Source organism: Mirounga angustirostris, unplaced genomic scaffold, assembly GCF_029215605.1.
Source record: "Mirounga angustirostris isolate CCGP_5_RB_7025 unplaced genomic scaffold, mMirAng1.0.hap1 SCAF_7, whole genome shotgun sequence".
Taxonomy (NCBI): domain Eukaryota; kingdom Metazoa; phylum Chordata; class Mammalia; order Carnivora; family Phocidae; genus Mirounga; species Mirounga angustirostris.
Window position 1 is genome coordinate 27,310,626 of NW_026991715.1, and position 23,895 is coordinate 27,334,520.

The 23,895-nt window shown below is 37.7% G+C and overlaps 1 protein-coding gene and 1 pseudogene across 2 annotated transcripts in view; one reads left to right on the forward strand and one right to left on the reverse strand.

The window, feature by feature from the left end:
- Positions 1 to 20: 20 nt before the first annotated feature.
- LOC123854166 (large ribosomal subunit protein eL34-like) lies at positions 21 to 757 on the forward strand (annotated as a pseudogene).
- Positions 758 to 7,416: 6,659 nt separating this feature from the next.
- The window catches only part of KIF3A (kinesin family member 3A), a 53,407-nt gene continuing 36,928 nt past the window's right edge, over positions 7,417 to 23,895 (reverse strand). Inside the window, exons 10-17 of one of the 2 annotated variants that reach the window (XM_045892467.3) lie at positions 17,196 to 17,352; positions 16,619 to 16,799; positions 15,908 to 16,018; positions 15,430 to 15,555; positions 13,985 to 14,038; positions 13,555 to 13,623; positions 12,849 to 12,973; positions 7,417 to 10,892 (exon numbers count right to left, since the gene is read on the reverse strand). In XM_045892467.3, coding sequence (XP_045748423.1) covers positions 10,844 to 10,892; positions 12,849 to 12,973; positions 13,555 to 13,623; positions 13,985 to 14,038; positions 15,430 to 15,555; positions 15,908 to 16,018; positions 16,619 to 16,799; positions 17,196 to 17,352 — 872 coding nt within the window. In that variant the 3' untranslated portion in view covers positions 7,417 to 10,843. The remainder of the gene's footprint in view (positions 10,893 to 12,848; positions 12,974 to 13,554; positions 13,624 to 13,984; positions 14,039 to 15,429; positions 15,556 to 15,907; positions 16,019 to 16,618; positions 16,800 to 17,195; positions 17,353 to 23,895) is intronic. The other variant, XM_054511435.2, reaches the window with a different exon arrangement.

The window sequence follows — 23,895 nt, forward strand, 5'->3', positions numbered from 1 at the left end:
AGGGGGATGTAAGGCACAAAATGATTAAAGAATACAAGGCCAACGCAAGATGTACATGATAGGAGAGCATGCAGAGTGGGTCCATGAGTACTACTAACCACCAACTAATCCTGAATAAAAAAAGGTGTTAACTGGATGCTTAGACAATCCTCCCCCTGGCCCACAGCTGTCACACTGAGTCGGGGCGGGGGGGCGGGAATGGAACTCCAGCACGCTACATGGCTCTGCCCTGAACAATATTTAAAGTCCTGATCATGTAAATTCCCTTGATGTTCAAGTCTTAGAACCAACCAACCAACAAAGCACGCACGACTTAGTTGTAATTAGAGAACAGACTGTGAGTGCTACCAACCTGACGATTCAAAAGGTACAGCTGCCTCTTCCGGGGATGGGGCCCGTAGGCGTCCAGAACGGTCCAGCGTTTGACAGGCCAGCCTCGGCTGTCCCGCAATACAGCCTCTACCAAAACTAGGCTGTCCCGAACCCCTGGTAATTGAATCGTTTACCTTTACACCAAGAAGGTTGGGAAAGCACCAACATCCGCATGCAGTGTGGGCCCAGGCCGACTTCGAGGAGCTCGAGCGGTGAGACCTAAAGTCCCCATGAGATTGTCTGAAATGAAATAAGCACGTCAGCAGGGCCTATGGTGGTTCCATGGGTGTTGATCAAGTGTGCTTTACTTATCGAGGAGCAGAAAATCATTGTCAAAGTGAGGAAGGCACAAGCACAGAGTCAGAAAGCTAAATTAAAACAATAAAGCGGGACGCCTGGGTGGCTCAGATGGTTAAGCGTCTGCCTTCGGCCCAGGTCATGATCCCAGGGTCCTGGGATCGAGCCCTGCATCAGGCTCCTTGCTCAGCAGGGAACCTGCTTCTCCCTCTCTCTCTGTCTGCTTGTGCTCTCTCTGTCAAATAAATAAAATCTTTAAAAAAAAAAATAAATAGGGCGCCTGGGTGGCTCAGTTGGTTAAGCGACTGCCTTCGGCTCAGGTCATGATCCTGGAGTCCCAGGATCGAGTCCCACATCGGGCTCCCTGCTCAGCGAGGAGCCTGCTTCTCCCTCTGACCCTCCCCCCTCTCATGTACTCTCTCTCATTCTTGCTCTCTCAAATAAATAAATAAAATCTTTAAAAATAAATAAATAAATAAATAAATAAATAAATAAATAAATAAATAAATAAAGCTTTTTGGGTAATAAAAAAAATCAAAAGGCTTAAAAAAAAAGTACAACTGAAAATGGTTGAGAGATAAAAGCAGAAGGGAAGAAAGGTAGGGCACTAATACCCCCAGCTCACTTGGGGAAGGGATTAGTTGACTAATACTGTCTAAGGATGATGGAATAAGAACGAGAGATTTAAGTATTCAAAACTACACAGGTAATACAAGGCCTACAAATAATTTACTATAAAAAATTTTGGAAGGGGTAGGATAAATGAGGTAAACCCTCACTTTTCAATAGGGAAATTAACACATACTATCCAACGCTGGAGAATCAAAAACTAGTTGGCAAGAGTGGTCATTAGATGATGCTGTAGCTGGGGATGGGAACATGGGAGCTAACTGTCCTACTCTTTTATGCACGTTTTTAAGTTTTCGTTAAAAAAGTGGGGGAAAAAACCCATAGTGAGTGAATTGAGAAATCTTTTTTTTTTTAAAGATTTTTATTTATTTATTCATGAGAGACAGAGAGAGAGAGAGGCAGAGGGAGAAGCAGGTTCCCAAGGAGCAGGGAGCCCAATGCGGGACTCGATCCTAGGACCCTGGGATCATGACCTGAGCCGAAGGCAGACGCTTAACCATCTGAGCCACCCAGGCGCCCGTGAATTGAGAAATCTTTGTTTTGGAATTATGCTAGTAGCCACCATAAAAACTAGAAACAAAAAAAGGAAGGTGGTTTGTTGGGAATAGGACTTGGAATAAGGACCGGTGAAAGCAAGACAGAAGACTGTTGGCTTTCCATGTTAAGTCTGTGACCATGTGCATAAATGAGAAAATGTTTTTAAAAACTAAAGAACTAAAGTTAAAAAGACAGACAATAACAAATATTGGCAAAGATGTGGAAAAGTTGGAACTCTCATATATCACCAGCGTGATAGGGAAATGGTACAACCACTTCGGAAAACAGTGGGACAGTTTCTCAAAAGGTTAAACACAGTTACTATACGACCCAGCAATTTTAATCCTAGGTATCTACCCAAGAAAACTGAAACATGTCCACACAAAAATCTCTACACCAACGTTCATCACAGCATTATCCATAATAGCAAAAAAGTAGAAACAACCCAAATGTCAATCAACTGATCAAAGAATAAACAAACTACGGTACTCCTGTGCAACAAAATACTACTTGGCAGTAAGAAGAAAGGAAGTACCGATATACACTACAGTATGGATGAATCTTGCAAACACTAGGCTAAGTGAAAGAAGTCAGACACAGAAGACTATATACGGGGGCGCCTGGGTGGCTCAGTCATTTATGTGTCTGCCTTCAGCTCAGGTCATGATCCCGGGGTCCTGGGATCGAGCCCCACATCGGGCTCCCTGCTCAGCAGGAAGCCTGCTTCTCCCTCTCCCACTCCCCCTGCTTGTGTTCCCTCTCTCGCTGTGTCTGTCAATTAAATATTTTTTTTAAAAAGGCTATATATGGTATGATTCCATTTATATGAAATGTCCAGAAGAGGTAAATCAATAGAGGGCAAAAGTGGATCGACAGTAGCCAAGCTATGGGAAAAGCCCAGTTTCCATCGACTGATGAATGGATAAAGATGGTGTGTGTGTGTGTGTGTGTAATGGAATATTACTCAGCCATCAAAAAGAATGAAATCTTGCCATTTGCAATGATGTGGTTGGAGCTAGAGTGTATTATGCTAAGCAAAGTCAGTCAGTCAGAGAAAGAAAAATACCATACGATTTTGCTCATATGTGGAATTTAGGAAACAAAACAGATGAACATAAGGGAAGGGGAAAAAAGAGGGAAGCAACTCATAAGAGACTCTTAACTACAGAGAACAAACTGAGGGTTGATGGAGGGGCTGGGAGTGGGGAGTGGACCAGATGGGTGATGGGCATTGAGGAGGGCACTCGTTGTGATGAGCACCGCGTGCTGTAAGTGATGAATCACTAAGCTGTACTCCTGGAACCATATTACACTATATGCTAACTGTAATTTAAATAAAAATTTGGAGGAAAAACAACACAGGTAAAAAGTAGAATACTGGTTGCCAGGGGCTGGGGGCGCTGGAGCAATAGGGAGCGACTCCTAATGAACACAGGGCTTCTTTTAGGAGAGAGGAAAATGTTCTCATAGTAGACAGTGGTAGCAGCTGTGTGACTCTGTGCATATACTAAAAACTACTGAATTGTATACTTGAGAAAGATGAATTCGATAGTATATGAGTATACTTACAGTATGTATCTTAATAAAGCTGTTATTTTTTTCAATTAAAAGGGTAAACAAAAACAGTGGCAAGTTGTTGAAACTTGCCTTTCGAAGCCATGCTCTCTGCAAGAATATGGATCTAGTAACAGTGAATGAGCACTCGCGTTTCATCCTCGCTTACACGTATGTGACAAAAATTAATACTAGTACTAAAATTATACCAAAACATGTAACATCTTTTTAACCCTTTCAAAATAAGGGAACAAATCAAAAGCTTAAAGTCTCACCCTGACCACAGCCAGTTTCACCCTGCCCACATAAAATACCAGCATGCCAAGGGCAGCAAGTAACTAAGAGAGTCATGGAGCCTTCTAAGGCCGTGCTGAAAACTTTAGTTTCCTTTCTTCTTTGATTGAGACTCATTTGCATTCAATGGCTAATGTGAGCTGTAGTCTGCCACAGGATATGAGTTGTGGGTTTTATTTGTGTACGAGGCCAGGATGGTAAGAGGAAAGATTGTTGGGAAGAAAGATTTAGAAGGGGCCATCGGAAGGACAGGTGGGCTCCAGGCAGGCCTGTCATAAACTTAGTTTCGATGGTTAAGATGCAACTAACATTTCTATTTACTTCCGGATGGGTGGTTCTGGGCTCTGCATGGAAACACCCAATAATGAGCCCTTGAGTTTACCCTGAGAGCGAGAGCATATGAGCTGAGGACACACATAAAAAGAATAAGTGAAGAAACGGGGATTAAGTGAAAGGTGAGACAGTTGTCATTTAAACTCATTCACTTAGGAAACTGAGCAGCAGCCAACGCTTCAGGGGGAAGGGGACAGACGTGCCTCTGCCTGACCCGAGCGACACACGACAGTCTCAACCGCTCCCTCCCGGCCATCAGCCATCTACACCCTTTTGCCGATGAATGTATTGTATCTCCGGCATGAGTAGCTAAGAAAACACTTACTGAATAAATGAACGAAAGAAAACATGTTTCACTCAAATCTATGGTTGAATGTCTTTTATTGAAGCATGGCGGGGAGGGGCTCCTGTTGCTACTGGCTGGTCCACGCCAGTGACCCGCCCCCACATGTCATCTCGGTGGGCCCGTCGGGCTGCCCAAGTCACCCGAGAGTGGGCCACTGCAGCGCAGAGGGCAGCACGCACCGCTCTCCCGCAGCGCAGCGCAGCCCGGCCTAACAGCGCGCAGGCGGGGCCCCTCAGCTCCTACCGGCTTCCACGGAGAGCAAGGCACGCACGTGCTCTGCTCCCGGAGCTGATTCCTTGGTTCAATTCCTCAGCTCCAGCTGCAGTTCCAGGGCGCTGGGCTCCTGTGGCCCAGGACCGAGCGAGCTTCCGGGGCCCAGGTGTGCACGCCACCTGTTGTCCCAGGCCCCGGCTAGCTAGCCCTTCACCACCTTTCCACAGGTGCTTTCTCTGAAACACAAACGACGTGAGGGACCCACTTAAAATCCCTCTGTGGCTTCCCACTCCCTACTGGCCTATCGCTTTCCTTTTCAGTCTCATCGGTGCAGATGGCCTTCTGCCCTACGTCCAGCATCCTATCCGTGCCCCCAGCAGCCAGATTCGTATTACTCCTGCTGCCGGGGACGCTTTATCCGACTTGTGACATCTTCAAAAGCACTTTCCCTGGGAAGAAGCCTCTTCTGACCTTGTGGTCAGGTAGGTATGTGCTAGATACCATCTCAGCTGCTCGGGAAGAACACCGGGACTGGCCGCTCACCATTTCCACTCCTGAATGACAGCCCTCGACATGCTGAGCTGCCATTCTCATTTCCAGGGTCACCTCTCCCTCCTGGGGGAGGCTGGAGCATCGCAAAGACCTTCCACCCAGTACCGCGTGGGCACAGAGTAAATACAGAAGACACCAGTGACGGAGTGGCACAGTTCGTGATGGAGTAGAAATCAAGGCCAACATAATATTTCTGTAATGACTCTGGTACTTTTAGGTTGGGTTAGGCAATATCCTCTCACTAAGATTAGCATCAACTCCGAGAAATATTTTATGCAATTGTAAAGTCCCAGTTAAATTCCTTTGTACCACTGGAGAAATAAAGCCTTTGATTAAAAACTAAAATTTCCCCAGCCCTCTGAAAAGGGGTGGGGGAGGGGAGCAGGTGTGGAAGAATGTGTGATCTGTCATATTCTTTAGTCAGAGCCATAAACGTGTTTGGGTAAGACAAAAAGTGATGTTCTGATAACGTTGATAAAAGTAACTTGAAGATTGGGTCACAGGAAGCCCAAGATAAATGCTGAGAGGAAACAGGTTCTTTTTGAAGTAGCCTCTTCATAATCATTTTCCCACACATTTGTTCAACTTCCGAAGGAGGACTGAAGACCTAATTTGTTTTGCAAATGAAACAGCCTAAGAATGAGACATTCAGCTACTGTTGTAACAAATGTGTTTAGAGGCTCCTCCAACTCACTTGAAGTTTAGGCTGTGGCTAGAGGACTGCTCTGGCAAGCCCTGGCTAACTGTGGTCCCCTAGGCTGGTCCTCGGCTACGTTTTTTGCTTTGTTTTGTTTTTGTACTTTGCTTTTTAAAAGAGATTTCTGGAGGGTCTTCCTTAGGACAGACAATGTCCTCAGCAGCATCCTGACAACATGGGCGGGCGGTAGCAGGTGCATCTTAGTGGTATGGCTTTGGTGAAACTCAACTGGGGAAGATGGGCAGAGGATGCAAAGGCAGCACTATTTATTCTCTTGTTTAGGCCACGGCAGGTCTTTCATCTTGTTTTAGTGTTCCACACACTGTAGGAGTGTGACCTAAGTTAGCAGTTGGGAAAAGGAAGAGAGCGAGCCCAGCAAGGGCCAGAGGAGTCTCCTGTGCACAAAGCACGTTTAAGTCCTCTGAGACTTGCTGACGAATCAAAACTTCTCATTGCCTGCCGTGACTTACGTAAGGCCACCCAGTGCAAAGCCTGCTAATTAATAAACGTCTGTTACAAGAATACATGATTAACAAGAATTCAAGCAATGTTTTGTCTTGCAGATTAAGCTCATCAAAAATTTTTAAAAGAGATCATGGTACCTTAGCACTAAGAAATGTCTTTTACCTTTTAGTCAGATACATTTTACATATGCACCTCTTGAAGATTCTGTTCTCAAATACCAAGTGAAAAAGGATAACAAAATTTGGATAAAAGTATTTTTGGTAAAAACAAGTTTGTTTGTTTGTTTTTAAGAGAGAAAGAGTGCAGGGTGGGGGGCGGGGCAGAGGAGAAGGAAAGAGAATTTTAAGCAGGCTCCACGCCCAGCACAGAGCCCAATAGGGCTCAATCTCACGACCTTGAGATTATGACCTGAGCCAAAATCAAGAGTGGGACACTTAATTGAATGAGCTACCCAGGAACTCCCCCCCCCAAATGTTATCAATTAGAAGCGCGTTTTACCTTTTTATTTTTTAAAGATTTTATTTGTTTGAGAGACAGAGCCCTAGAGAGAGACAGAGAGAGAGAGAGAGCAAGCATGAGTGGAGGGCAGAGGGAGAGGGAGAAGCAGATTCCCCACTGATCCAGGACCCCAGGATCACGACCTGAGCTGAAGGCAGACGCTTAACCAACTGACCCACTCAGGTGCCCAGAAGCACATTTTATTTTATTTTATTTTATTTTTTTTAAGATTTTATTTATTTTTCAACAGAGAGAGAGAGACAATGAGAGAGGGAACACAAGCAGGGGGACTGGGAGAGGGAGAAGCAGGCTTCCTGCCAAGCAGGGAGCCCGACGCGGGGCTCGATCCCAGGACCCTGGGATCATGACCTGAGCTGAAGGCAGACGCTTAACGACTGAGCCACCCAGGTGCCCCCAGAAGTACATTTTAAAACCTTTCTCCCAGGTTTATGTTTCATGATGATTTCTATTTCAGGACTCACAACATGAAATATTTTGGGTGTAAAATGACACTGGGCTCTCTCAACTATACCAAATTGAGATGCCAAGCACAAAGACCATACCTACTAATATCAGGATGGACGTAAACACAAGACAGTTCGGGAAAGAAGCAGACCACCACTACAGGTATTAGGTAAAGATTTTTATTTCTAACTTAACCATGCTGCATGTATACATACAATATCAATATATACAACTTGAACAAATACAATTTATACATAAAATACAATGAAGGTGTGGCTTTTGAAATTAATGCAACAAACTCATTATAAGATTTGCAATTTTGGCCAGTATACAGTATTGTAGTAATCCTACTGAAGTTATTAATGATTTAAATTAATCAAACTACAGTATAAGTTCAAAGGCACTAGGAAGATCTATGTTTTCTTCTAGCATTTTAAGAACAAAGAATCACTAAAAAGGAAAACAAATGTATACATTAAGAAATTGGGCAGACACTGGCGTGCTTAAATGTAAACTCTACCCATTCCTTAATTCAGAGCCCTGTAGGAAAGAGGGACTTCCCTTAATATAAGAGTTAAGGGGAAAGATGTTTTTAAAAGACTGAAAACAACAACCCAAAATCCATAATCATAACTTTTAAAAAAACATGTTACAGATGAAGTAGTACTGACCCCCTCCCCCAAAGTAACCTTAAATTTCTTGCTGCAAAAAAGGTCCCCTTCCCCCAGAAAAAAAGAGGACATACCTTGTCAAATGGACTCTACTTGCCAGATAAACACAAAGATGCAAGCCACCCCCCTATACCTTGGTTAAGCTTATATTTTACAAGAATCTAAACAAAAATGGGGGGGTACTACTATATTTTAATATCTTAATTATTAGTATATATAATTGAGATTTTAAAACAGGGTTTATTAAAGAACATACATTCTACCAAGGTATCTTTTAATAAATAAACATCACTTTTTTAAATTAAAGAGAAAATACTCGACAACCTATTTATATGTGACACTCATTTTAAGATTTTTTTTTTTTTTTTTAATTTGACATAGAGAGACACAGCAAGAGAGGGGACACAAGCAGGCAGAGTGGGAGAGAGAGAAGTAGGCTTCCTGCTGAGCAGGGAGCCCGATGTGGGGCTCGATCCCAGGACCCTGGGATCATGACCTGAGCCGAAGGCAGACGCTTAACGACTGAGCCACCCAGGTGCCCCCGTGACACTCATTTTAAATTTGCCTATTTATTTCAAATAATGAGGTTTCTTCATCTATATCCTTTCACGAAATTAACACTGAAGTTACAAAATATTTCATTTTATGGACAAAGACACAGTACACGTGAAGAAACCACAGAATTGCTATGATTAAAGCTAAATGAATAACTCTAAAGTCAGTATCCATGTTTTCATATGGATATTCAAGCCTGGCTTGAATATCTTATTTTGCTATTTCATAAAATGAATATCTAATGTACATCTGGTATAATCAGTTCTAATGTAAATGCTTTAAAAAAAATAATAACTACTAAAGTGGCCTGTTTTGTAAATTCCTCAATGTTTTGACTTTTTACAGATTTCTTTTTGTTACTGCAGCGGAAGTGGAATAGAAAAATAAATCTAACATACTGGCTTAAATGTCCTATGTTTTAAATAAGCTTAATGCTAAAGTTATTCCTTTCCCACAGCAAAGGGAATACAGTCAACGATATTTTAAGAGTGCTGCCTGGTGACAGATGGGGAGCTACACTTGTGGTGAGCACAGCGTAACAGAGCAGGTGAATCATGTTGTCCACCTGAAACTAATGGAACACACACGGTGTCAACTCTACTCAAAAATAAAATAAAATAAATAAAAAATAAAGTTATTCCTTTCCTATTAACTGGATGGCTAAAGGCTAGAGATAAGGACTTTTAAAAAGAAGTCTGCATCTGTTTTTTTCTACTGGTAAAATGAAGACATTTCTAGAGCAAATACTAACAGTTAAATGTGCATCTACAATTGCCAAGATATTCTGTGCACACCAAGCTTTTACAAGACACAAATTTACCTCTAGTCTTCACAGTACCTAAACAATGCCCCACAGAAGTCATAAACTTCTAACTATCTTACACATTACAAAGAAAATGCTGCCAGTTAAATGCAATTCTTATTAACTAGAAAATATTCACTATACACAGGACATTTAGTACACCACCTTTGGAATGTACTTTAAATTTAGGGACACATTTTTACCACCACCTCACAAGTCCGCCACCTTCGCTCACCCCCACTCCATATACAGCTTTGTAACTACAAACCAATATTTAACCAAACTTATTAAAATACTGTTCACTTAGTAAATACTTATTTATGAAGTCTCAAACTTGCAACCAATGGACTTCAGGGCTGATTACATAATTTTAAAATCATAAAAGATAAAATATTAAGTGGTTCAGGAGTAGCTTCACTTACAAAAAATTTAAAATCTTGTAAGCAGCCAACATAAGAACAATTCTACTACAACTTATTTACTATAAAATAAAATTTCTTATTTTTAGAGAAATATGGTCTAACTGGGAGTTGTCAATAAAAGAAATTAAGGGAAAAATATTTTCTTTTTATAAAATATTAGTAAAAGCAAAACAAAGTGTTTTAAAGCCAAAGAATTAAAAGACACATATTTTCTGCTTTGGTTGCATTTTGTGGAGAATGGAGACCTTTCTCAGTTGGGAGATACAGAGCAATTTCCATCACAATTAGAACTCAGACACAGGAAAGCAAGCATCCATTAGTCACACTTCAAAGTGAATTTTAGAAAATATACACATATGGGCAAAGATCAGTGACCAATACTAGCTTCTTAATTTTCTGCAACTGTGACTCCTTTCTATCTACATACAAATCCAATGCTTCAAGAGAACACAAAACCAGAACAAAAATAGTGCATTTGACTTGAAGTGGCAAAAAAGGTCGAGAGGTCCAGAAGAAACATATTTCCAACTTTTGTATTTTAAACATGTATACTTCTAAAGACTGTTGAATAATAAAATTTTCTAAAGATCAGTAACATGAGTTATCTTATACTTAAAACACAATGTTAGTATAAAAATTAGAACATTTTTAAACAGGCCACGCGGGTGTTAGGATCGAATGTCGTCTTCGATATGTAGCCCACACATTCATATATGACAGCACAACACAGGACAATGAGATCTGCTACTTTCTGTGTGCAAAACAGGACTTACGTTTTTCTTCTATTTTGACTATCTAGTTACCTAATCATTACAGCAGTTGAATAAATCACTAGCAGATTTACGTATACATTTAAACTGCGACTCTCTATAGTATGAGCTGCTCCCCCAACTTCCCTTCACAGTATAAACTGGAGCGTAATATGACAATTTGAAGAACTACCAGTTGTACAATTTTAATATGACATTAATATTTATATTGACTAAGACTTATTAGGCAATTCATTAGTTCCAGTCTTACTCCACAACTTACAGCTTCCATTATTTGAAATTACAGAATAGTCTTCAGTGTTTTAAGTAAAGATTTTGTCCAGGCATGAGAATATCACTAATTTTTATTGTGACTTTAAGTCTGTAACATTTACTGAAGTAAAGAGTCAAGTACAGTTTCAGGCTTTGCAGAACGCTTTCTGTTTGGAGGAGAGAAAAAGAAAACATGAATGCTTTCCTAGAAGACTGAATGCAAACACTTTACATTAGGAAGCAGGTAATACAGGGTGGCCATAAGGTCTAGAAACAGGCCAACGTTTGACAGGTCTATGTTAAGAGATCAATTAAAGCCCACCTTTTTAGGCCAGGGGAAGCTGCCTCAAGTAGGAGCGAGAGCACGGCACTCCACGCCCCCAACCAGAATATAAGGGGTTGAATGGATGAAAACTTCTAGAGCTGGACTAGATAGGCTAGGCCACGCGGGCTGCATTCTTGTCAGACCTGAACCCCTTGATTATCTGTTCTGGGGCATGCTGAAGGTACAGGTTCACTCAGTGAAAAAAGGAGACACAAATCATCTGAAGCAACACCTTACAGACAATGGACCAATGGAAATGCTACACGAACATACTGTGTTCACTGGAATTTTGCTTGGCACATTGACCTATGCATTTCTAATAAGGATATCCCATTGAACATTATCAGGTAAAGTAACGCAGTATCAATAAACCTTATGTTATGTATATTTACCTATGTTTATGGCCATCTATTATTTTCATAATACAGAAGGCTAATTTTGGTACACAGAGAATGGTAAGTGTGGCTCACCTAATGTAGGCTCAAATGAACTTTTTTTATGTTAAACCACAAAATAAATATTTTTAAGTGAGTATTCTGAAAACTGTAACCACATACCTTATCAAATTGTTTGTTTTAGGTCCTTATGGTTAAAAAAAAAAGTGACAAAAACTGTGAGATGTCATGTAAATAATCTGGATTTTGGCTCCTCCTTTGAAACGAGAAGATCCAGCAGCAATGGGCCCTTTATTCTCCAAACTAACTAGGAACAGGGGTAGTAGCCACTTACTCCAGACAGACCACTCTCCACTTTGCCCCAGTCCCAGCCACTGTTTATTTTTCTCCTACACTGAGGCCAACTGCCTTACCGCTTATCATCACCCTTCACTATAATTTTTCTTATCAACTGCAGAGTTAAGAGGAAAATATCTCTATTAAAAAATGGAAAAACAAAAGATCTAATGGAATTTGTGTTTCTTTGACTTCTTCACTCACTAAATATTACGCACATGGCTTCTGTTGACATACAAAAAGTTTTTAACAACTGGAATCTAAATGCTAAAAAAGGTAAAAACTCGTATACTTTTAAAATGCTACTGATTCCTCCTGAGTTCAACTATACCAAATTTATAAATGTTAGGCTATATCTATGATATTACATAACACAAAAATATTAAAACCATACAACTTTATCTTACATGTAACTCAGAAGTCTCTAGACTCAAAGTAGGGAGAAAAATAAGCTTATTATTTCCTATCATTTCAGGAGCCCCAAGTATTACAATCGGTTTAAATAAGCAGAGTAGTACTTGATGTAGGGAAGGGAGAGAAGAAATAAGCTCCATCCCGATTTCCCTGGGCTTGTTATGATACATATAGACTACTCAACAGTCAAAACCAGTACTCAAAGGAGAGGGAAAGATGGTCAGACAAGTTTTCTTTAACTGGTGACTGAGAAGGTCAAGGTTGTTGGGGCAAAGTTTATGATAGAAAAGCAAGGCAGCAAATACAAGACCTTGGGAGTCGACCAGGCAAATGAATCAGCATCTCACTAGAAGAATTACTATTAAGAATTAAGGGATTAAGATAACAGATGACTTCTAATACATTCGGATAGAACAAAGTAAATTAAAAATAAACTCTGTTACTGAGGAGGGCTAAAGAGGTTGGAAGACTTAATTCTTTAGTTCTCACTTACTCAAATCATAACTACATAAGGGCTAATATTTATTTAAATACATCTAAAATGCATCTTTTTAATACAGCTAAAATACTTATTACAACTAAATTTCCTCTAAATGTGTCTAATTAGAATATCCTGCTGCCTTTATTTCCTAGTACTGAAAGGCAGTCCTTACCTTCGCCCTGTCTTAGGCCTTGCTTTCCCCTTCGAAGTCCGTGGCCTCTCTAATTTCATCAAGGACTGCCGGAGGCTCTCCTCAGTGTAGGCAAGATACACGTGGGAAAGGTCCACTTCAAAGGGCTAAGTAAAGGGAACAAACACAAGACACTCTTATAGGAAGGATTTAAACCAGATGTTGAGGGAAGATGTAAAAAACTGAATAAACTCCTAGAAAAAACCTGCAGAACACAAAACCAAAGAAATGTCTAAGGATATCTTCTAATGCCATTTGTCTCAGATATATTCACCAAGGGATGGTAAATAAGAAGCCCCAACACACTATAAATTCCCTTACAGGAAAGGGGGACTGCTACTGTTTTCCCTGCAACTGCTGCTCTTGCTGACCCAAGTCTAGGTCTAGTTCGCAGAAGTACAGACCCATTCTGGTCTCCAACTATCCCCCCACAGCCTGGAGAGGGGGCAAAGAGTGCTCTGAAGAAGCCGCCATGCCCCTCGTGTCGTACAAAGCATAAGCCTGCCCTCATGACTGAGAACAGAAAGGTCCTCTATCACCCCTCCTGGGGCTTCTCTTCCCAAGAGATCCGCCTATTTTTCAGCAGAGCTGATTAATTTATATCATATTGATAACAGAATTTAGTAACCCAATTCCTAATAAAGGAACTGTAGTTACAAAAAAAAAAAAAAAAAAAAAGCACTCTTACATCTTTCTCTTTTTTATCAGGAGCTGGAGTCTGCTTCCTCATGTTATTTCCTGTGTAGGCAACACATTTCTCAAAAAAGGAAAAAACGGGGAGGGAGGAAAAATGTCTTAATTAGCAATTAGTACTATAAATAAGGCAAATTACTATGAGATATACTGATGTTATGCTCATAAAACATGCTCAAAATTTGAATGCTGAAAAAAAAAGGGATTTACAGATCATACAGTCCTATGAAGCCCCAAACTACACCATTTCCCCTGAAAAGTCTGTGTGCTGTGATATAGTTAATTAGGAAAACATCTTATCCACCCTAGTGGATTCTCATCTGATTCATTCTCTGGACCATCTTTCTCCCCTCACAGCCAGCACAGATCCAGTCTATAGGAAACACTCCATAAGTATTTCATGGAAGGATGCAGATAATACTCACTAGCTGCCATTCTCCTATGTCTTCATTCCAATGGACATAGTTTTCAATCATTTCCTTTTAAGAATCAAAGATGATCTACTTTTAATATTTAATAACATTTGAAATACTGGAAAATATTCACAAAACTAAAATCTTATTAAGTAAAAAAAAGATGCCTCAAAACATTATATACTGCATTATAACTTTTTTATATATTTAAAAATACAGACTTTGAAAGAATACATGTAAATGCAAGTAAACTATATTCTTCCATAAAAAGCAAGGAAAGAACATGAAAAACATGGGATTCAGGATGATGGTTACCTTGAGTTGCAAGAGGCAAAGGGATGGAAGAGGGAAGAGGAAAACCATTTGGTTAGAAGTAGGTTACTGTTGTGGTATTAGCTTTTGTTATTGATGACAAGTTCACTACAAAATAACCAAAACAAACAAACAAACAAACAAAACTAACCCCAACTAAATAAAGGCAGGTCATCCAAAGACCAATAAGAAGAATGTACCATGAACCAATAATTAATTCTGTGCACCTGAGGTCCAAAGGAAAAAAATATTAAGGCTTATTTTCAGAAAAAAATCTTGATATACTCACATTTTTTGAAAAATCAGTATGTTAAGGTTTACTAAAATGTACTAGAAAAATAGAAATTTTGAATAAAGAAGAAGAAAGGCTGAGATTTTAAAGTTATACTAGAATTAAGAATCAGCATCCACCTGGAGATGGATAGCAGGGATGATTGCAACATGCTGTGAATGTACTCAATGTCACTGAACTGTATTCTTTTTTTTTTTTCTTTCAAAATTTATTTATTTTGGAGAGAGAGAGGGAGAGAGAAAAAAGAAAGGAGGGAAGGGCAGAGGGAGAAAGAGAATATCAAGCAGACTCCCCTCTGAGCACAGAGCTGGACGCAGGGCTCAAACTCACGACTCTGAGATCATGCCTGAGCTGAAATCAAGAGTCGGACGCTTAACTGAGCCACCGAGGCACCCCTGAACTGAACTAATCTTAAAAATAGTTTAAAAAGGTAAATTTCATGTTATGTTTATTTTATCATATACACCACACTACGCCATACATACACACACACACACACAGTTGGTATCCATAAGCAGGAAGAAAAATTAGCAAAGGAGTTCTGTTTATTCTATTTATAGGATTAATTATATTGAATGTATAACTAGGACCTATACCTTGATTCTGAATGCAATTATATAAATCTAGGTTCCTCCAAAGGGCTGAGAAATTCTTAGATACTTACATACTCACAGAATTATGTATTAAGAAAAGTTAACAGCTGAAGTGAAATGTGATGGCATTAGTTCAAGAAAATTTTACTGTCAATAACTGAAATGCAGATATTTACCATCAATTAAATTATAATTTACATTCCTTATTTCTTCACCCCAGCCAGTGATATAATATCTAGAACAGAGAACTTCCCTCTTACCTGATAATCTTGAGGTATGAAGTTATCAATGATAAGCATCTGAAGCCGGAGCTCCCGGCTAAGCTGTCGAATATTCTCCAGCAGGCCTTCAATTTCCCTCTGGTGCTCCTGTTGGAGATCAGCCATCTACCAAAAAATCAATAAAAATATTAAGGGCAAACAAGATTTTAAATATAAAACAATTTCAACTGATAAAGGCACTGGCCTAAGAAATCCTATAAGAGCTTACTCAATTCCTTCAACAAACAATGGACAGAATGACACTATCCATCACTATTTCCATGTTATTAAGGTTGGAAATATACAATACAGCTTAATAGCTAAAATTTGAAATTGCACACAAAGGAGAAAATGTTATTTCTTTAAAATTGTAAGCATACATTAAGATCTCTTTAGGATTCTTAATCATACTTACTCAAAGAATTTTTTTTTTTTTTAATTCAGAGCTACCTTTGGAGGTAATTTCTAGGAGACCAACCTCTGATTTGGCAGCCATCAGCATAGTCCAAACTTTCTTTAATTTCTTGGTTTTTCCCTGTGCTTCCTCTTGCAAGCTGGTATATTTTTCTTCAATATCCAAGCGTTCTTGCTACAACAAAAATTGATAAACTTTAGAATAATTTTCTTCATTAAATCAAAAATTTAATTTTTTAACAAATGATAAAAATGTTTAGCAACTATTATCTTTCAAAGCAATTCACAGATCTGCTTTAAAATTTCATTAAGATTATAGATATAAGATAAACACCATATGATTTCACTTATACGTGCAATCTAAAAGATGAAACAAATCAACAAGCAGACAAACAAAAAGCAGAAACAGACCCATCACTACAGAAAACAAATTGATGGTTGGGCTTGGGGGGAGACAGAAAAATGGGTGAAGTGGAGTGGAGGTACAGGCCTTTGGTTACGGAATAAGTCATGGGGATGAAAGGTACAGCATAGGGAATATAGTCAATCGTACTGTAATAGGATTATACGGTGACAGATGACAGCTACACTTGTGGTGAGCACAGAACAACATATAGAGAAGTTTAATCACTCTATGTTGTACATCTGAAACTAGTGTAACACTGTGTGTCCACTACACTTAATTAATTAAAGATGACAGATATAAAGCTTTTCACTAGAGGACTTAAATACTTAAGGCAAAGTGTCAACCAAAACCAGAAAGTCACATTATTACCTCTTTTTCCTCAAGTTCTCTGCGAAGTTGCTCTGCTCTTTTCCTCCGTTCTTCCAGTTCCATATTAGATTCTTCAAGAAGTTTCTCTTGTTCCTCAGCTTTTGCCAACAAATCAACACCACCCACAATTACCTTCTTCTCCAGTGCAGATAATTTCTCTAGCAAAGACTGATGTTCTTGTCTGTTGATTAAAAATGAGAATATCCATCAATTATCTACTATTCTACCAATATCATTTCCCAAAACTTTACAGGTATCTGGAGGCAAAATTTTAAAATTGGGATATAATTATGTAACACCTCTATCAAATTATATCACAGGGTAGTATAAATTAACTTATGATTTAATCTATAACATCCAAGTTCACTGATAATTTTTCCTCCTACACAGAGATGAAATAATAAAAACAGATGTAATTTTTGGATATAGAACACATACAACAAAACCCTCTATCAAAAAAGCTATTCGAGAGACAAAAATCAAGCCTTTAACTACTATTCAATTTTCTTTCTTATATATCCTATGAAAAATACCAGAAATTTAAATCACGAATCCATCTCAATTAAGTAATACTCACTGGGCCTTAAGAAGATCTTTCTCCCGTTTCTCTAATTCAGCTCTAGCCTTGTTTCTTTCTTCTTCTTCCATATCAAGCTTTGTTTCAAGCGCTTTTCTCTCCTCATCAATTTTTGCTTGCATTTCAACCATCTTATCTGGGGATACTTTCTTTTTGCCTATATGAGTCATTTAATTCCAACAATCACTTTGGAGCCAATTTTTCAGATTTGTGTAAATTATCTTCAATTATAAAAGATACATTCCTCAATAATACAAAACACAACATTTTAAGGAAATCAAATATTTTATTTCTATTTATTATGTTCCTAGAATAACTTTTTAACTAATTGCTAAACAAAATGTTGTGTAATTGTGCGATGATAACTAAGAACAAAAGTATGTGAAAGAGAAGCAAAACAGGTAAGTAGGAAAAAAAAAAAGAGAAAGGTTAATAAAGGAAAGCCAAATAAATTTAAAAAACCAAAGGATCTATGGGTCCCCAAATAAGATATCTGTTCAAAAAAGCAGTATAATTATTTAGTTACTTTTTTCTGATAACTAGGTACAAAATCAAGTGGCCTCCCAAAATACCTCCCCAAAACTTACTAAAACAAATGAATAAACAGAAGTCACATATAGACATAAATTGCACAGATAAAAGTGTCAGGCAAAACAGCAAGTTTCTAATACGTATCTTCAGAGTTTTTCTAAAATTTATGTCTAATAAAATTATTTGGAAGTATTTCATCTCATACCTAGTATACCTTAAAGGATGAAGTTTTATCCTAATCATATAATGATTATATTATAATTAACCAGGCATTTTACATAAAGTTGCTGAGCTACCATGATCTAGCATCATATCTTAAATGAGCAACTAAAATAGCTCGTTACTATGTCAAACTCAGGATCCTAAACCTAAGCCATTTTAAATATGCCAAGTATCAAACATAAGTAGAAATACTACCAAATAATAAAGCTGGAAGTACAGCTTCCAATTGATTATTTTGACTACAGTGCCCAGTAGAGTGTTTCATACACACACGACAGATGTTCAATAAAAGCTTATTGAATGAATTTGAAAATCATAAAATTAAAATGAGAAATCAAAAAGAGAAAATAAAAAACTACGTTATTAAACTGGTTATGAAACTGAACCAAAGAGAATTCATTTCTGGAAATACCATTTCTTTGAAACACACCTTCCTTTAGAAAAACAATCAAACTTTTCGTAGAACTGGTGTGAGGCTCTCCTGAAAGCTCTCTGTCATTCTTAACTTCCTTCCCAAAGGACCACAGAAGGATGTAAACCAGAGGAGTTTATAAACTGTTAATGCCTCCACCCAAAAGCTAGCCCCTCCTGCTAACAAGGAAAGAGAACTGAAAAATAATGATGATGCAGATATATATCTGAATATATACTTTCAGGAACTAGGAGATGAAGAATTATTCATAGACTTCAAATCTTTAGGATACAATTATATTTAAAAAAAAAAACCCAAAATACCCAAGGGTTTAAAATACGTTACCCTTCCCTTCTATAGAAATAAAAGTCCAAAGTGAACTTCAGCCACAAAACAAGTCAGTTACATAAAAGAGTAAATAAGAGCACTGATCCAAATTCATGCTTTGGTGTGGTGTGATTCATTGCATTCCAAAAGTCAGGATGTAGACCTGAATATGTTGGCTTCCTTGGCACAGTCACCCATATTGAATGTTCTGATTTATGCTGTTAAAAAAATAATTTTAAAAAGTAATCTAATTCCTGTTCAGAGTGAACTCCTAGAAAGGATTTCTACTCAGTAGTACTATTTCTGAGAAATTTGAGGGGGGAAATTGTAGATTCAAGTATAAAGTTAAGTGCATGCAGAGGGTGCCTGGCTGCTGTAGCTGGTAGAGCATCCAACTCTTGATCTTGGGGTTGTGAGTTTGAACCCCACGTTGGGTATAGGGACTATGTAAAAATAAAATCTTTAAAAATAAATAAAGTGCATGCATTAAAAAATTATAACTTACTTTCTACCTCAGAATTACAAATATCTAAAGAAAAAACAGCAAGTATGTTAAGATAAAAAAACCTCTGAAGACATGGATACTAACAGTATAGTGGAAATGATCTGATAAACATATGCACATTAATTTTTAAGCATGTAGGGTTCTAACTGTTTGGTTAACTGTAAGTTAAAAACTTACAGTTTCCAACCCCATTAAGAGGCAGTAAATTAAAAAGATATTACATGTAGAAATACAAAAGCACAACCTGTTGATGAATTACTACTAGGCCTGAATTGCATTAGTTACTAAAAACCATTCAGGTAGTATTTTCCAACTTATGCTTTAGCAGCAAAAATCTTACTGTGCTCTTACAACATTCTCATAGAGATGTCCATGCATTTATAGCTAGGTTCAGTTTCAAAAGTTTGATATTTAAGTAACATAATTTTTAGCCAATATTATTCAGATAAATCACTGTATTTCTCTCCAAATAATATATTAGGCTAAGTGTGAATATATTCCAACTTTCCTAACCAGGCACTTAAAATCATGACATCACTAAAAATCACTTTTAGATTGTTTTTTTTTAAGATTTTCTAAAAATCTTAATCAAAACAACCAAAAATCCTTCTTCTAATACTGCATGATACAATTCAACACAAAATTTCAGGTAAACAAATCTTTAAAAAAAATGGTGATGTCATACAGTATTTAATTAAGCCAAACAGGAGTAGTAATACTTTTAGTTGCTCTTTGCCACGTGTTCCAACCAAAACTGCCAAAATGAACTTCGGCAAGATAAAGTGAAAGGGAAGAATTTTGGGAAGACTTAACTGAATTAATTTTATTTTCATTACATGAGCACCTATGGACATAAGTAACCAGGCATTTGACTCCTTGCTTTAAAAAAAAAAAAAAAAAAAAAGCTTGAAAGTGAAAATCATTTAAATTTGTATTACCAAAATTTGCTTTAACGGGTCTTTAAAAACTTAGGAAAAAAGATCATGTCATCTGGTTCTGGTGTTATATTTGTCTATTTTGTCAATTAGGTCTAGAGAATCCAGTATTGTTGTCACTGTCAATCTAATACTTCTGAATTGTTCTTCTAAAAACATAGTTTGGAAACAAGAATGTTCCTAATACCTTCCTGAACAAAAACTGAAATGAATTTTTTTTTTTAATTTAAGAGAAAAAGTTAAAAAAAAAAAAAAAGAGCTAATGTTGAAAGATTTTTTGAAATACAAAAGACAGATACTTACCTTGAAAAAAACTATTAAATTTAAAAAATGTAATGTAGTTAAATAACAAAGTTCTTTATAGTTTAAATAATTGTACCATGTGGGGTGCAAATCAATCACACCAACCTGCTTGATCTTTCAGTAAGAGTAGTAAGCAAATCGTAGACAGGAAGCATATGCACAGAGATGAAGAGGAAAAAAAGAAAATCATTATTTCCTTTGTAAAACAAAGAAAAATGTTTAACAGCATTTATTTATAGTATAAATATAGAAATAAATCATCAAAACTGAAAAAGAGCAGCTTTATGTAAAAAGAAAAACATATTCAACACAGAGATGTAATTAAAGCAAATAACATTAATTTAGACTAAGATTACAATTCAAATCAATCTCAAGAGCTTACAATGACTCCCAGACTTCTGCAAATATAACAGTTCAGCCCCAAGTGGTTATACTAACGGTACACATGGAATTGGGAAACTGCTAAGATCTGGGAAGTAACGTAAAAGGACAAAACAGAAAATTATGTCAATTTGAAAAATCAGTAAGTTAAAAGTAGCAAAATTTGCACTGTCAATTTCCAAAATTTCCCAATTCAATGTTCTAATATAAAGATCCCATACAGGTGTGCCTCCCCTTTAAGAAAATCCAACACAAAAACCTCAATCAACTAAAGAGATAAATTGGATTATAGTAATCTGCAGTGATAATTTGATTAACAAAAGGATTTAATAAAGAAATGTTAAGGACAGCAAGTTCTCCCAACAGATTTGATTTTCTAATGTGATTTATAAGCAATTTTTTCAGAAAAAAAAATTAATTGCATAAAGTGAAGTACACCTGTATACTAACGAAGTTGCATTCAATCCATTAGTAGATGGTTAAGGGTAATTATAATCCCATTGAGGTAAATGATCAACTGATGATTCAAGCAAAGAACACCTTAAAAAAAAGCCATTCGTATTTTTAAAAGGGAAGGTACGTACAAGTTACACACAGCAACCACATGCTAAGGAAAACCATTTTTCCACTTCACCAATATGCCCACATCACAACAGAAGAACTTAATGTTATGTGCTAGGTACACAAACAGTAACCAAAACTCCATGAATTGAACCAAGTACAACTCATTTCATAACATACTTTCATATAACTACTCTTTAAAGATTAAGGTAAATTTTAAAACCGAAACTTAAATTATAATGCTACTCAGGTATTTTCTCATATCTGACCATAATAATACCTCTATATGGTTTCTAAAGCAATTTCTTGTATTTCATAAATTGTCCTATAAAATTAATTGTTTTGGTAAAATGTACGAATTGTCAAGACAGAAAATGATTCCTAATATTCTTGGAATTCTTCCTCTAGAAAGCTAAATGCGTAAGAATAACCAAATGTGTTTGTTACTAGTTTTAGAAAAGTTAAGTACACAGATAATGCTTTAAAAGGCAGTAAGCTGCAATCTAGTAGAAAAAAAAATCAATTCCCTTTTCTTCTAAAAATATAAATAAAATTAGTAATACTTTTCAACTGATTTAAGGTTTAAGAAAAAGCCTTTATGACTGAAATACGTCTAGACAGATCCTGCATTAACTTCTTGTGGATCTGAAGTCTCTAATCATAGCTTAGAAAGTTTCTTAAAATCAAGCAGGTAGTTGAGAAACAGAGGAAAGTGGCCATTTGAAATAAAAGACTATCCAATGTATCTTTACGTGCTTCAAACTTTGGGAGCTTTCAATCTTAAGCTACCCCTAAGAGTAGGACACCAAAGCATAAAATCTTTATAACTTAAGACATGTTATAATGGGCATTGGTGTGTTGCCAAATGTAATCGGTACTTTTAGAAATTCAGGCTTCATGACTGCACGTCCCTTATACTGACTAGGATTGGAAGTTTATCCTGACACATAAAAAGGAACCATAAGAATTATTCTTTCAGACAGCTTACTAGCTCTCTTTACATGATCTCAATCGCAAAAGCACGAATCTCTCTTCCATTGTCTCAAACAGAAGCGTTAAGCACACGTTTTAGCAGTTACAGTTAACTGGAAGCAATGAGGAAGGGGGAAATCATCACATGCTTTGTTCTGCTAAGAAGTCCAACATGTACTCTTTAAGTAATGACGGGGAGCAGCGCAGCATTTCTGAAATGAAGCCCACGGGTGATGGGAAAGCCAAAGCTCCGTGAGAGAATGTAAGAGCTAGCACTCACTGGGCAAGGACTTATCCAGAGGCTTCTCTATGACAGAGCATGTAGAGTCTGAGCTACTGCCGCTGCTGCTGCCTGGAAGACAAGGAAGTGAGCCCGACGGGAGCCAGAGGAAGAGGAGACAAGAAAATGAACACATACACACGGGAAAATTCAGTTCCACAGAGAGAATTTTAAAGAAAAATCACGCTTTGCATTAAAGAACATTTCAAAATGTACTTTCCCTTAATACCAGTCTTTGTAGACTACCCAATGTTCTCTTGTTACAAAGCCAAACGGGGCACTTAGAAACTGCGTTCCTGGGGCGCCTGGGTGGCTCAGTCGGTTAAGCGACTGCCTTCGGCTCAGGTCGTGATCCTGGGGTCCTGGGATCGAGCCCCGCATTGGTCTCCCTGCTCAGCGGGAAGCCTGCTTCTCCCTCTCCCACTCCCCCTGCTTGTGTTCCCTCTCTCGCTGTGTCTCTGTCAAATGAATAAATAAAATCTTTAAAGAAAAGAAACTGGGTTCCTTTAAGCGTCTACGGTGGGCAAACCCCACTGCCCACTTACAACGCAGTAACTCAAGAGGCTTGGAATGACAGGAATAAAAAACAAGGCATTTGGTGACGTTTAAGTCTATTTCAACTATTTACCTGGTAAGCTACAGGAAGTGAGTTTTAAATTTAAAGTTATGCACAATTAAAACTATAGGAATGATGAGTTACCCTTCATCACAGATAGCTTGGCTTGTCTCCAATTTTACTCTCCACCAAAACATCAAGCAACTGGATATAATTACGTATGTTTCAGGTTTCATGGCAAAACTGTGAAAGGCTCACTAAAAATTTTAAAATTTCTAAGCCTGGAAGGAAGGTAACCTACTAATAAATATTTTAACGTATTAAGCAATAGCTTTTTTTTCTATTTTAAATTTTATTTGTAACAAATCTATGAGCTGCTCTAGCTATGAACAGTCTATGAAAAAATAGTATGAACAGAAAACCATTTATCTAAATAAGGGGTCAGCAAGCATTTTCTGTTAAGGGACAGACAGTAAGTGCTTTAGGCTTTGTGGGCCATACAGCCTCATCGGAAAGCAGCTGTACACCATCTACAAACAAATGAGCATGGATGTTTAATAACATTTTCTTTATAACAACAGGTGGTGGGCCAGCAGACTGTAGTTCTACTCTAAATCATGCTCTTCCTCTAAATCATGCTCTTCCTGTCTTTTGAAGTTACAGAACCTTTGGTTTTAAAATTTGGGACTCCTGGGTTTATTTTCAGCAAGATCAT